The 15,533-nt window shown below is 38.6% G+C and overlaps 1 protein-coding gene across 2 annotated transcripts in view; it reads left to right on the forward strand.

Annotated features, from left to right (window-relative positions):
* dus4l (dihydrouridine synthase 4-like (S. cerevisiae)) overlaps positions 1-15,533 on the forward strand; it is a 69,947-nt gene that overhangs the window by 7,015 nt on the left and 47,399 nt on the right. The window contains exons 4-6 of one of the 2 annotated variants that reach the window (XM_073066325.1): positions 1,002-1,124; positions 2,442-2,668; positions 9,241-10,679. In XM_073066325.1, the coding sequence (XP_072922426.1) occupies positions 1,002-1,124; positions 2,442-2,668; positions 9,241-9,488 (598 nt within the window). In that variant the 3' untranslated portion in view covers positions 9,489-10,679. Of the gene's footprint in view, positions 1-1,001; positions 1,125-2,441; positions 2,669-9,240; positions 10,680-15,533 lie in introns of those variants that run through there. The other variant, XM_073066329.1, reaches the window with a different exon arrangement.

Here is a 15,533-nt window from a genome sequence, read left to right on the forward strand (position 1 = left end):
GGAATGAAGGTATCTTCAATGGAAAAGAAAATCAATGAAATTACCTCGGAACTATCTAAAACGAAGAAAAGAATGGTTGATTTAGATAGTAGAGGGCGTCGGAGGAATCTGCATATTCTGGGACTGCCTGAAAATACTGAAGCTAGCGATCTGTTAAAATTCTTTTCAGATATGTTGTACTCACTTTTCAATGAGACCCTCGAAACTAGCCCCTTAATTGACAGCTCACAGAATTCCATTTTCTCGGCATTCAGAATTACGTCCTCGAGCAGTTGTACTTTCTTTGCATTATTATATGACTAAAGAAGCTATTATTCGAGAAGCCAGAAAGAAACGGAAATTATTCTTTAATTCAACACAAATTCGTATAGTTGAAGATTATTCACCCGAAATCTTTGCCGAAAGGAAGAAATATCGAGAAGTTATGAGTGAAATGTATAAATTAGATTTAAATCCCTACCTTCACTTTCCAGCAAAGTGTTTTTCTCTAGCTAGGAAATTTACAGTAGAAATAGGATAATGGTTTTGGGGTAAGTGGTCCATGAATTTAGACAAAGATGAAGAAACCTGAATTTCTTGAAATCTTCTGAAGTATTGCAGATTGGCATTCACTGAATGTTTTAATCTCTAATTTAATGAAGCTTTTGTAATTGTATCTTATGAATTGTGGGTAGTGGATGTCAGACTGTATGAGATAATTGGCTTTGATCTGATGGAAAGGCGGAAAAATCAAAGGCTCTTGCATAGTTTTCCCATTTATTCTTTGCTTCTGTCAGCATTTGAAAATTATGTTGCTGCCAATATCATTAGCTTTCGCTTAACATTTTAGTTAGAGGTTTCTTTAGTTTTGTATTTAGTATGAAAATCTAAAATGAACTGCTTTGCTTTGGCATTTGTCAATTACATTTTTAGAAAACAATTTATGGTCCATATATACAGACTTTACAGTTATTTGGATTATTCATATCAATATGATTAATATATATATTTCATTCTTTCAGGTGGGCAATGGCAGAAGGATACGGTGCTTGCTTAATCAATAAACCAGAACTGGTTCAGGATATGGTGCGTAAAGTTAGAAATCAAGTGGAATGCCCAGAGTTTTCCGTCTCCATTAAGATAAGGTAGTTTTGAAAATGCAAATAAAATTGTGTTTAAAATTACATAGTTATAAATATGCAAGCCATTTTTTGATTTGCTGAAAAAATACATTACAGGAAGATATTTATTAGATGGAATTCATAAATTGTAAAGGTTGACTAAAGGCCAATCCCATAAGAAAATGTCACATAATTATCCAAAATTTGAAGTCAGATAGCTTTTGCATTAAAAAAAATCAGTCGACCAATAAATTGATTGCAGCCCTTCTCACAGAATTTTACATAACTTTGCAGTATCTAACTGCTCCTTTTCAAACTCTTGAGTATCTTGTGTTCCACTTAAAAGTTTACCAGAATTGGTAGCTTAGTGATTATGCACTTGGGAGAGTGAGAAGTTGAGCCTGGAATTCGGAGATTGTCTATAGGCTTCCTGAGACATTGCAGTAACGTTAGTTATCAATGCAACCCAGCCTTGGCTGACAAATAGCCACTCATTAACTCTCAATCCTAGTAGAAGCAAAGCAACGTGAACTTAAGCTGAATAGAGAACTTCAATACCCTTCACCAAATGTGGCAGTAAAAAATCTGCATCTATGCAACATTTTATGTCCTGTCACAAAAACAGCCCAAGTTCAAACTGGCCAATTATTCTCATCATCTGTCTGTAAATTGAAATTCTGTGAGGTTGATAATGTCAGGCTATTGTTTGACTTGTCTATAGTTTAACTCACCTAATTTTGGCACCAGTCCAAAAAGTTTGTGAAGATCAATTTACAAGTTTGATTGGGGTTTGGTCCACCCTGTTTATAATGCATGATGGTTAACATAGCAGTTACGCACAGATAGGATTGCATTTCTATTTCAGAAGTTATTTAATAATCAACCATCAGGAATCACCCATTTTAAAGACTTGTGTATCTGGGCAGCTGAAATTTTTAGATATGTGTGCTAAACAATGGAAAAAGGCTAACATCAGCTTATCTGATTTTAGAAGGGCAAAAGTAACATGTTCTAATAGTATCAGCAAGAAATTTTTCTCCCCTTCAAAATGATTAATTTCTCAACAGTTGTTTACATGTATTGTCTTAATTAAGCTGTCTTAAAATGTTACCTACTATTTTAATGAAGAATTTATTAAAGTTTACCTTGTCCAAGAACAAGCTGCTATACAAGCTGAGATTTCAGTGCAGAATCTGAGAAAATAGTACTTGTGTTTGCTGGATTTTGTTTTGTATATAATTTTATTGCTCTTTTAGCTATTATCTTATCTGACAGAAAATGTTATCTGTTTTACTGTAGGTTAAATTCACCTGTAGTATTCTAAATCTAATGGTATTGCAGATTGCACAAAGACCTAACAAGAACTGTAGATCTCTGCCGAAAGGCTGAGGCAGCCGGAATCTCTTGGATTACCGTTCATGGCAGGGAAACTGAGGAACGACATCAACCAGTCCACTATGATGCGATCAAGATTATTAAAGAAAATTTAACTATACCAGTGGTAGCAAATGGGGATGTCAGGAGCAGTAAAGATGTGGATCTTGTACGTCAACTGACAGGGATTGATGGTAAGGAATCTTTGTTGGTGTAAATCATATGTGTCAAACTCAAGGCCCGCGGGCCAAATCCGGCCCGCGGTGGAATTATCTTTGGCCCGCGAGATAATATCTAATTACTATTAAAGCTGGCCCCAGTAATCGAAGCGCCTATGGTGTATGATATGGCTAATGCTGAGTTTATTCAGGTACCAGGTTTTCAGGGTTTTTAGTGTTTATTCGGCAGTCTTCTTCATAAGAAACGGAATTTGTAGTTATAGCAGAGACTGAGACACATGAGAGCAGGCTGAAAAAACGGAGGCAACGAAAGCTGCGTTCGCACGCGTCCGACTGATCCGGCCCGCATGAAGCTGCAATTTGCTCAATTCGGCCCGTGACCTAAAATGAGTTTGACACCCCTGGTGTAAATGAAGCATTGACATTGCCAAATTGATTGTTAAATCTAAATTTGAGCTGGTACGGGACTTGTGATTCCATCACTTTCAATGATTATAGAGTGACAAAGAAGAAATCAAAGCTTTCATAGAAACATGGATGCTTGAAGCAATCCAGAACGGGACCACTCAGTCAACTGAATACATGCTGACCAATACAGAAAGGTGTGATTCCATTAGAGAGGGTGCAGGGGAGATTTAAGGATGTTGATGGACTGGAAAATTCAATTCTGACAATAGATTGAATAAGTTAAGGTTGATTTCAATAGAACAGAAAAGGTTTAGGTAAGACTTAATAGGGGAGAGAGGGAGGGTATAAAATGTTGGGCCTAATTAGTATGAAGAACAGAGGGGTTTAAAAAACACAGCAAACAGTTAAAAAGATGGATGGAAGGATTAGAAGGAAAATGTACAATGCCTATAAAAAGTATTCACCTGCCTTGGAAGTTTTCATGGTTTATTGTTTTACAACATTGAATCACAGTGGATCTAATTTGCCTTTTCTGATACTAATCAACAAGAAAGATGCCTAAGTTTATTACAGTTATTAAATACAAAATAATTGATTGCAAAATTACTCACAACCTTCAAGTCAGTATTTAGTAGATGCACCTTGAATCAATTACAACCTTGAATCTGTGAGGATAGGGCTCTATCAGCTTTTCATCTCTGGACACTGCAATTTTTCCCTATTTTTCTTCACAAAACTGCTCAAGGTGTGTCAGATTGCATGGAGATCGTGCATGAACAGCCCTTTTCAAGTCCACAAATTCTCGATTGGATTGAGGTCTGACTCTGACTTCGCCACTCCAGGACATTTGGTGTTTTTAAGCCACTTCTCTGTAGTTTTGGCTTTACGCTTGGGGTAATAGTCTTGCTGGAAAACAAATCTTCTCCCAAGTCGCAGTTATCTTGCAGACTGCATCAGATCTCCCTCCAGGATTTCCCTGTATTTTGCTACATTCATTTTACCAAGGTGGATGAATTGAATGTGCAGATAGTTATGAATGAATATGATATAGTTGGGATCACAGAGACATGGCTCCAGGGTGACCAAGGATGGGAGCTCAACATTCAGGGATATTCAATATTCAGGAGGGATAGACAGGAAAGAAAAAGAGGTGGGGTAGCATTGCTGGTTAGAGAGGAGATTAACGCAATAGAAAGGAAGGACATTAGCCTGGAGGATGTGGAATCGATATGGGTAGAGCTGCATAACACTAAGGGGCAGAAAACGCTGGTGGGAGTTGTGTACAGGCCACCTAACAGTAGTAGTCAGGTTGGGGTTGGCATTAAACAGGAAATTAGAAATGCGTGCAACAAAGGAACAGTAGTTATAATGGGTGACTTCAATCTACATATAGATTGGGTGAACCAAATTGGTAAGGGTGCTGAGGAAGAGGTTTTCTTGGAATGTATGCGGGATGGTTTTCTGAACCAACATGTCGAAGAACCAACTAGAGAACTGGCCATTCTAGATTGGGTATTGAGCAATGAGGAAGGGTTAGTTAGCAATCTTGTCGTGCGAGGCCCCTTGGGTAAGAGTGACCATAATATGGTGGAATTCTTCATTAAGATGGAGAGTGACATAGTTAATTCAGAAACAAAGGTTCTGAACTTAAAGAAGGGTAACCTTGAAGGTATGAGACGTGAATTAGCTAAGATAGACTGGCAAATGATACTTCAAGGGTTGACGGTGGATATGCAATGGCAAGCATTTAGAGATCGCATGGATGAACTACAACAATTGTTCATCCCAGTTTGGCAAAAGAATAAACCAGGGAAGGTAGTGCACCCGTGACTGACAAGGGAAATTAGGGATAGTATCAAATCCAAAGAAGAAACATATAAATTAGCAAAAAAGAGCGGCACACCTGAGGACTGGGAGAAATTCAGAGTGCAGCAGAGGAGGACAAAGGGCTTAATTAGGAAAGGGAAAAAAGATTATGAGAGAAAGCTGGCAGGGAACATAAAAACTGACTGTAAAAGCTTTTATAGATATGTGAAAAGAAAAAGATTGGTCGACAAATATAGGTCCCTTACAAAACTCCTTAGATTCTGGATTAGTTCCTGAGGATTGGAGGGTGGCTAATGTAACCCCACTTTTTAAAAAAGGAGGGAGAGAAAAACCAGAGAATTATAGACGGTGAGTCTGACATCGGTGGTGGGGAAAATGCTAGAGTCGGTTATCAAAGATGTGATAACAGCACATTTGGAAAGAGGTGAAATCATCGGACAAAGTCAGCATGGATTTGTGAAAGGAAAATCATGTCTGACGAATCTTACAGAATTTTTTGAAGATGTAACTAGTAGAGTGGATAGGGGAGAGCCAGTGGATGTGGTATATTTAGATTTTCAAAAGGCTTTTGACAAGGTCCCACATAGGAGATTAGTTTGCAAACTTAAAGCACACGGTATTGGGGGTATGGTATTGATGTGGATAGAGAATTGGTTGGCAGACAGGAAGCAAAGAGTGGGAGTAAACGGGACCTTTTCAGAATGGCAGGCAGTGACTAGTGGGGTACCGCAAGGCTCAGTGCTGGGACCCCAGTTGTTTACAATATATATATATTAATGATTTAGACGAGAGAATTAAATGCAGCATCTCCAAGTTTGCGGATGACACGAAGCTGGGCGACGGTGTTAGCTGAGAGGAGGATGCAGGGTGAATTGGATAGGTTAGGTGAGTGGGCAAATTCATGGCAGATGCAATTTAATGTGGATAAATGTGAGGTTATCCACTTTGGTTGCAAGAACAGGAAAACAGATTATTATCTGAACGGTGGCCAATTAGGAAAAGGGGAGGTGCAACGAGACCTGGGTGTCATTGTACACCAGTCATTGAAGGTGGGCATGCAGGTACAGCAGGCAGTGAAAAAGGCAAATGGTATGTTGGCATTCATAGCAAAAGGATTTGAGTACAGGAGCAGGGAAGTTCTACTGCAGTTGTACAAGGCCTTGGTGAGACCACCTGTGTGCAGTTTTGGTCCCCTAATCTGAGGAAAGACATTCTTGCCATAGAGGAAGTACAAAGAAGGTTCACCAGATTGATTCCTGGGATGGCAGGACTTTCATATGAAGAAAGACTGGATCAACTAGGCTTATACTCACTAGAATTTAGAAGATTGAGGGGGGATCTTATTGAAACATATAAAATTCTAAAGGGATTGGACAGGCTAGATGCAGGAAGATTGTTTCCGATGTTGGGGAAGTCCAGAACGAGGGGTCACAGTTTAAGGATAAAGGGGAAGCCTTTTAGGACTGAGATGAGGAAAAACTTCTTCACACAGAGAGTGGTGAATCTGTGGAATTCTCTGCCACAGGAAACAGTTGAGGCCAGTTCATTGGCTATATTTAAGAGGAAGTTAGATATGGCCCTTGTGGCTAAAGGGATCAGGGGGTATGGAGAGAAAGCAGGTACAGGGTTTTGAGTTGGATGATCAGCCATGATCATACTGAATGGCGGTGCAGGCTCAAAGGGCCAAATGGCCTACTCCTGCACCTATTTTCTATGTTTCTATGTTTCTACCATCTACCTTCACAAGCCTTCCTTGGCCTACTGCAGTGAAGCATCCCCACAGCATGATGCAACAACTACCATGCTTCACGATAGGGATGGTGTGTTTTTGATGATGTGCAGTGTTTGGCTTACACCAAACATAGTGTTTAGTCTGATGGCCAAAAAGCTCAATTTTGTTTTCATCAGACTATAGAACCTTCTTCCAGCTTACTTCAGAGCCTTCCACATGCCTTTGGCAAACTCTAGCTGAGATTTCATGGGAGTTTTTTTTTTCCGAACAGTGGCTTTCTCTTTGCCACTCTCCCATAAAGCTGCGACTGGTGAAGCACCCAGGCAACAGTTGTTGTATGCACAGTCTCTCCCATCTTAGCCACGGAAGCTTGTAACTCCTCCAGAGTTGTCATAGGTCTCTTGGTGGCCTCACTCACTGGTCCTCTTTTTGCACAGTCACTCAGCTTTTGAGAATGGCCTGCTCTAGGCAGATTTACATCTCTGCCATATTCTTTCCCTTTCTTGTGTCCATCTCCCGACTTGTGCTTTTCAATAGCCTTTTCATGGAGTTGCTTGGAGTGGTTTTTTTTGCCTTCGTGGTTTGGTGTAGTTTTTGCCAGGATACTGACTCAGCAGCAGTTGGTCCTCCTCCTCAGGTTATTACTGAAGTGTGGTATACAGAACTGCAAAGTAAAACCCCTACTAGTTCTTTATCAAATGAAAATTTAATTATCCCAAAAGCCCTATAGATTGTATATAATGAAAGACAATATTGTGAATATTAAGTCACTTCAATAACTTAGTTTTTGAATGAAAATTATCAACCTCCACCCAAAGATAGTAGTGCAGCCTGCATTTGCTTTCTTTCAACCATGTAAAAGAATGTGTTCAACTGTTTCATAACGATGACAGAATCTACACACCCCAGAGTGATATTTTCCAACCAGATATAAGGAATAATTAGACATAGTGTGACCTTTCTAAGTCAAGTCAATATAATTTCTTCCCTTCTTGTTTTACTCCCTTCTATCTACCAGTTTAATTTATTCTGTAAAGGTGTCTCCCCTTATGCCCATTATCCCACAAGTCTTACCATGATCCCCTAATTTTTTAGCCCTACCAACCCCTTAGCCTCTGATTTGCTTAGTGGAATGTTTATATCCGTAGCTGAATTTTTGATAGCTTTTTTGACCAAACAATCAACCTACTCATTCCCTCAACACCTCTGTGAGGGACCCAGAAGAAAAAGACATGTAAACCAATACTTTGAACACAGAATCAGGTTGGAAGAGCTTCCAGAAGTAAATCTGATGCACAGCTAGAATGACCCGTTTTAAGACTAGTCAAAACCAAAAAAGAATCTGAACCAATTATAACTCTGCAAGGACAAATTTCCTCCACCCACCATAAGCCCACAAAAATGGCAACCAATTCTGTATGTAGTAGTTAGGCCTTCGAGATGCAAGTGTATTTTTACCACAATCAATTGAAAACCCTTTTATGTGACTTCTGAAACCAATTGGCTGCACCAGTGGTGATTTGGTGTGTCATATTAAAGGGGGTTAATACTTAATGCTATCAATTATTTTGTGTTTTATATTTGTAATTAATTTAGATCACTTTGTAAAGATCTGTTTTTGCTTTGACATGAAAGAGTTTTTTGTTGCTCAGTGTCAAAAAAAGTCAAATTAAATCCACTGTGATTCAATGTTGTAAAACAATAACACATGAAAACTTTCGGGGGAGGGCTGAATACTTTATATAGGCACTGTGGATGCAAAAAAAATGCAGAGAGTGGTATGGGCCTTGTATTCGCTACCTGAAAAGTTAGAAGTGGCAAATACATAGCTTACAACATTTAAGTAGTTTTTAGTGTATAATTAAGGGTTGTGAGTTGCAGAACAGCAGGCTTTGTCCAGGATGTTGGGAGTCACTGAATAACATTTACTTTCCAGTTGGCAAGGACATGGTGGGGCAAATTCCTGTTTCTACATTGTATCTAATCCTTATTTTAATTATTTTATGTTTCTAATTATTTAAAACTATATTTCAGCTGTTTAGCTAGATTTACATTATTTTAGATTCAAAATTGTATAATGTAATCACTTCCGTTAGTCAAAAAATACTTCAAATAAATTGAGTATAATATCCAGAAAAATCCTACACTTTAGAAAGTATTACCTTTTTAATAAGTTCCTTAATGTCAATTGACCATATTATTACAATTTCCATACTGCATCAGAATCAGGTTTTGATCACTGTCTTCTAAGACGTGAAATTTCTTGTTTTGCAAAGACTTCGTTAATATAAATGACTAAAGTAAAGGCTTTTTTAAAAAATAATGAGGTAGTGTTCATGGGTTCATTCAGAAAACTGATGGTGGAGTGAAAGAGCTCTTTCAGAATAGTTGAGTGTGTGTCTTCATGCTCCTGTATCTCCTCCCTGATGGTAGCAATGAGAAGAGGGCATGTTCCAATTAGGAGATTGGATTCCTTTGAGGAAACTCAAGTTTGTTTCATACATGAGGCTTCTTTGTCATCACCTGCCATTTTCTTTTTGACAGGAAAGTTATTGTGACCTTATTAGTTTGATTTGTGTTCAAGTTTTAGGATTGTTGCATTATTTATGTTTCCTTACAGGTGTAATGGCTGCACGTGGTCTTTTGGCAAACCCTGCTATGTACTCAGGATATGAGGAAACGCCTTGGCAATGTGTTCGGGATTGGGTTGACATTGCTTTGGAGCATGGAACACCATTCACTTGTTTTCATCACCATTTAATGTACATGTTGGAAAGAGTAACTTCAAAGCAAGAGAAGAAAATCTTTAATGTGCTCTCAAGTACATCAGCTGTTATAGACTACCTTGGTGAGAATTATGGCTTATGACCCTGTAAATGAATACCAATTCTTTTCATCAATCTGTCAGCAGATATATTTGAAAAAGGAATTGAAGGATATGAGAGGAGACCTAGACTGCTTTTGGCCCTGTGTGAAAACAAAGCTCTTGTAAACCTCAAGCCATGGTCAGTAGCTTGAAATTACATGTCTTTGGAGCTCATTGTCATGCAGTCTGTTATTGTCAGCAGTCTGTTATTTCAAGAGATTTCACTTCAACTATTTTATATAAAATTCAGAACTTTGTCCTTTCATGCAATTTTTTTTTTTTGAAAAATAAATAGAACTTGATTTCTCAAATCTAGTTTTTAAATGTGATGTTTCTTTGGTTATACTTGGTGATAAATATAATTTTATTCCAATTTGTGAAGTATTATTGTCCTCTTGCCTACAAATAAGATTTAACTTTTTATCTCACTGGAATTGTTGATGTTTGCCATCATAAAATTGTTTATATTCAGATATTTTAAATAAAAATTATTGTTTCTCTTTATGTCCTTGAGGCATCTATGATTTGCTGAATTATATCACTGTCTCAGAGTACTTAATCTCCCAATCTACGTCGAGTCTCACCGATATATAGGATGCTGCACCAAAAGCATCATGTACAGTAGATGACCCCAACCAGCATCTCCAATAGGATCCTATCACCAAGCACATCTTTCCCTCCTTGTTCCCTTCTTTCTGCTTTTTGTAGGGATTGCTCCCTACATGGCTCCCTTGTCCATTCATTCCTTCCTACTTATCTCCCTCCTGGCACTTATCCTTGTAAGGGAAACCATTGCTACACCTGCCCCTATGCATCCTCCCTCACTACCATTCAGGGCCCCTGTGAGTCTGTTGGGGTCACCTACTGTATATAGGTGAGACCCAACATAGATTGGGAAACCACCACATTGAGCACCTATGCTGCATCCACCAGAAAAAGCAGGATCTCCCAAGGGCCACCCATTTTTATTCCACTTCCCATTCCAACATGTCAGTCCATGGCCTCCTCTACAGTCACGATGAGGCCACACTCAGGTTGGAGGAGCAATTCCTTGTAATCCATTTGGGAAGCCTCCAACATGGCATGAACATTGACTTCTTGAACTTCCAGTAATGCCCCCCTGCAACTTCACCATTCCCCATTCCCATTTCCCTCTCTCACCTCATCTTCCCATCACCTCCCTCTGTTGCTCCTCCCTCTTTCTACCATGGCCTTCTGTCCTCTCCTATCAGATTCTCCCTTCTCTAGCCCTGTATCTCTTTCACCAATCAACTTCCCAGCTCTTTACTTCACCCCACCCAGTTTCACCTATCACCTGGTGTTCTTCCCCTCTCCCCACCTGCTTACTGGGACTCGTCATCTTTGTCGACTCTTTTCCATAGATTCTGCCTGGCATGCTGAGTTCCTCCAGCACTTTACGTATGTTGCTTGGATTTCCAGCATTGGCAGATTTTCTCATGTTTGTGTTTAGCTGTCTCAAGTTGTTTTCCAGCTTGGTTATTCAACAATGTACATGTTGTAAGCCTGGGTATTGTGAACTTTAATAGTTTTCAATTCATCCATTACCTTAAGCAAACGAAAAGGTATTCCATTAATTCTGTGGGTAACTGTTCTTGATTTATTTTTATTTTGGAGGATCTGGGTATTACTGATTCTGCTAGCAATGTTTGCTGACCATTAAGTATCATTGAGAAGGTGGTGGTCAGCCATCATCTTGAATCATCGAAGACCCTCTGGTAAAGATACTCACACAATATAATTTTTGTTGCAGTATTTAGATCTAGTGAGGTCATAGAACTCTATAATTCCAGGTCTTGTTGGTATGTGATTTAGAAGTGTGACTTGCAGGTGGTTGTGCTCCCATACATTTTAAGACTCCTTGGTGGGGGCTGCAAGTATTGCAAATAATGGCATTGCATTTTGCATTATACATTGACTTCTGGAGGTCAAGGTCATTAATATTTAGGGTGGGGGTGTTTACACTGGAGTAGGCTGCCTTTCCTAAATGGTGTCAAATCACCTTGAGAGCTTTTGAACTATACTCACCCACAAATGGACAGTATTCTGTTTCTTTAAATTCTGACTATAGATGAAGGAAAGTTGAAGTTGCAAAGCTACAGAACATTGTAAAATTCATCAGCTCCATCATGGGTACTAGCCTGCGTAGTATCCAAGTTATCTTCAAGGAGTACTGCCTTAAAAGGCAACGTCCATTATTAAGGACCCTTATCTCCCAGGGCATGCCCTCTTCTCATTGTTACCATCAGGGAGGAGGTACAGAAGCTTGAAGGCACACACTCTGCAGTTCAGGGACAGCTTCTTCCCCCATACCATACAATTCCTATACAGGCATTGAACCCATGAATGCTACTTCACTTTTTTAATACATATTATTCCTGTTTTTGCACTATTTTTAATCTTTTTAATATGCATGTACTGTAATTTATGTATTTATATTTATGTATTGCGTTGTACTGCTGCTGCTAAATTTACAAATTTCACAACACATGCTGATAATAAATCTGATTCTGAAGGAAAGGCTTTAGGATGTCAAAGGTAACCCATTATCTACAGAATATGACCTGCTATTTCTGTGGCTGTTCCAGATGATTTCTCACCCTTAAGATATTGGTTCAGGGTTCTCAGTGATAGTAATGCCATTGAATGTAAAATGTAACTGTGAAATGTTAATGAAAGTGGCTATTGCCCTACACTTCCATGAAGCAAATGTCACTGCCTTGTTAGCTATGCCTGAATGATGTTTTGGTCTTTTGAATGTAGGTGGTGACTTCTTTGTTTGCCAAGGACTTATGGACATTGTGCATATTAGCAACCCCCCCCCCCCCCGCCATTTTAAACCTTGTGTTGGAAGGAGGCTCTTTGATGTATATTGAAATGGTCTGAATGTGGATGAACCTAAGACACAGCTCTGGGAAACTTGTACAGTGATTTTCTGCACTGGGCAAACTGAGCTCCAACAATCAAACCATTTTTCATTGTGTTCAGTGTTTTCCCCTTAATGCCCTTTGATTTCAGTTTTATCAGATCTCCTTGACACCACACTTGGTCAGATTCTGCCTTCATGTTGAGGGCAGTCACTAACACTTCACCTTGGGAATTCAACTGTTTTGGCTGAGTCTCAGAGTAGTCCAAGCTAAGATCACTGAGTAGTTGTTGTTGGTGAGTAATAGCCACATGGTAACAGACTGATTGAATGACAATTAACTGGATTACATTTGTCTTACTTTTAGCAAGCAGAACATCATGGGCAACTTTCTACATTGTTGGGTAGATGCCAGTATTGTTGCTAATTCAATCAGTTTGACTAGAGACACAGCTAATTCTAGAGCACAGGACTGTAGGATTACAGTTGTCAAGTCTTGAGGCCATTCTTTGTACCCAGTGCTCTTTCTAGATATCATGTAGATGATGGAGATTTCAGGAGGAAGCTGAGATCAATCATTTATTCCGCATCTTGTTTGATAATGATTGCAAAGTGTTTAGTCTTGTCATTGTCACTCCCAAACTGGACTTGTCACCACTGAGAAGGAAAATGATCTTGAAACATGCTTCTGTTGGCTATTTAACATCCTGTACCATTCACAGCTACATGTGGCAGAACTTAACAAGTTTGATTGGATTCATGCGATTGCTTAGCTCTGTTTGCCACCTTTGTTGTTCAGCATGCATCTGATCTTATGTTCCCGCTTCACCAGGTCAGCGCCTCATTTTAGGTGTGCCTGGCACAGCTCCTAATATTCCTTTCTGCTCTATTCACTGAAGAGGATCCTGTCTTAATGAAATTATAAACCCATAGAACACAATAGAGGATGTTTTTCTACAGGAAGATGATTCTTTGTCGCCATGCCGGTGCCATTGTTGTCATGGACAGATGCAATAGGTCAAGTATGTACCATGTACTTGTGTATGTACTTCTACAGACATACCGTGGAGAGCATTCTGACTAGGTAATGCACAGGATCGAAGTAAGCTGCAGAGAGCTGTAAAATTAATTGGCTCCATCATGAGTACTAGCCTCTGTAGTATCCAAGACATCTTCAAGGAGTGTTGCTTCTGGAAGGCAATGTCCATCATTAAGGGAACCACCCCCCCACCACCATCCAAAGCATGCCTCTTCTCATTGTTACCATCAGGAAGGAGATACAGAAGCCTGAAGGCACACACTCAGTTTTTGCACTATTTACTTTTACAATAATTGTTTTTTTTTCTATATTTATCATGTGTTGTACTGCTGCTGCAATATTAACAAATTTCATGATCAGGTGATACTAAACCTGATGCTGAAGTAGTTGAGGATCCAGTCCCAGAAGAGTGGGGAGGGGAGGGGTGGTGTGTTAATGAAAACTATTCATATCATATATCCCTAAAAAGCTGGATAAAGTACAAAGCTACTGACATGAACAGAATAAAAAACACTGTGCTGTAATAGTTTTAAAGAGCATAGGTTAAGCACATTCTTTATAATTCCAGGGTTTAAAATATGATAAAACATTAAAATTTCAATGTCAATATTGGAATTGCTGATTACAAAATTAGCAGCAAATATTATAATGTGCAGTTTGAGTAAATCTTAAAAGATGACAGATACAATATTGTAAGTTATATCTAACTCAAAACCTGAAGAATTCTTGAAATTAATCTTTAAAACATTGTAAGCCATGTTACCATGAAATAAAACACCATTGACATTTTCTCCTTTCATCAATTTTTGAATCATTCTCAGACTTAAAAGAACTATGTCATACCATTTATCATCCAGTTAATTAGATGCATGTCTTCTCAAAGTTCTTAATAGGTCAACACATTCCCAAAATGTAACCAAGCTAGTCACTATGTAGTACTAATCTTTTCAGGTTTTCTTCTGGGATTAAAACTCGACTCCCTTCTGACAACTAATAAACCCATTTCTTACTCATGCAAACATTAAACTATTTGTTGATTACCACATCAAAAGACTGAAATTCCTGTAATTCCAAAGGGAATAACAGGGCAGAATTGCAATCTTACAACTGTTTCCATACAGAGTCATATACTTGACCTCTAAATGAATCAGAAACTACTAGTGTCTCTCTTTTTAAGTTCTTGGCCTTAAGTACAAAATAATGCTACAAAAAATAGTGAATTAATTGTGTCCTCTGCCATCTTTGTAACAGTACAGCAGAATGTCCTGAACCTTTGTAATGGAAGCATCCTAAAACATATTGGGACATTGTCCATGTTTCCAATTAGTCTGCTCTTAATTTTATAACTGACTACAAAAATACCATTTTTGTTATTGTTATCAATGAGCTTCTTTTAATAAAACTTTTTGGCAAGTCTTTTTTATATAATGTTTGATTAAACATCATTGACTATACAGATTTCAATCTTGTCTTTGTTTTAGATATAGGGATTAGCTTTCTTCAATATCAGAATCAGGTTTATTATTACCGCATGTGTCATGAAATTTGTTAACTTAGTGGCAGTTCAATGCAATACATAATATAGAAGAAGAAAAAAATACATAAATCAATTACAGTATATGTATACTGAATAGATTAAAAATTGTGCAAAAAAACAGAAATAATATATACTAAAATAGTGAAGGGTTCAATGTCCATTTAGGAATCGGATGGCAGAGGGGAAGAAGCTGTTCCTGAATCGCTGAGTGTGTGCCTTCAGGCTTCTGTACCTCCTACCTGATGGTAACAGTGAGAAAAGGGCATGCCCTGACTGCTGGAGGTCCTTAATAATGGATGCTGCCTTTCTGAGACATCCTTGAAGATGTCCTGGGTACTTTGTAGGCTAGTACCCAAGATGGAGTGGACAAAATTTACAACCCTCTGCAGCTTCTTCTGGTCCTGCCCCCACCCCCACCCCCATATCAGACAGTGATGCAACCTATCAGAATGCTCTCCACAGTACATCTATAGAAGTTTTTGAGTGAATTTATTGACATACCAACTCTCTTCGAACTCCTAATGAAATATTGCTGCTGTTGTTCCTTTATAACTGCATCAATATGTTGGGACCAGATTAGGTCCTTG

The sequence above is a fragment of the Hemitrygon akajei genome, chromosome 14 (assembly GCF_048418815.1).
Source record: "Hemitrygon akajei chromosome 14, sHemAka1.3, whole genome shotgun sequence".
Lineage (NCBI taxonomy): Eukaryota > Metazoa > Chordata > Chondrichthyes > Myliobatiformes > Dasyatidae > Hemitrygon > Hemitrygon akajei.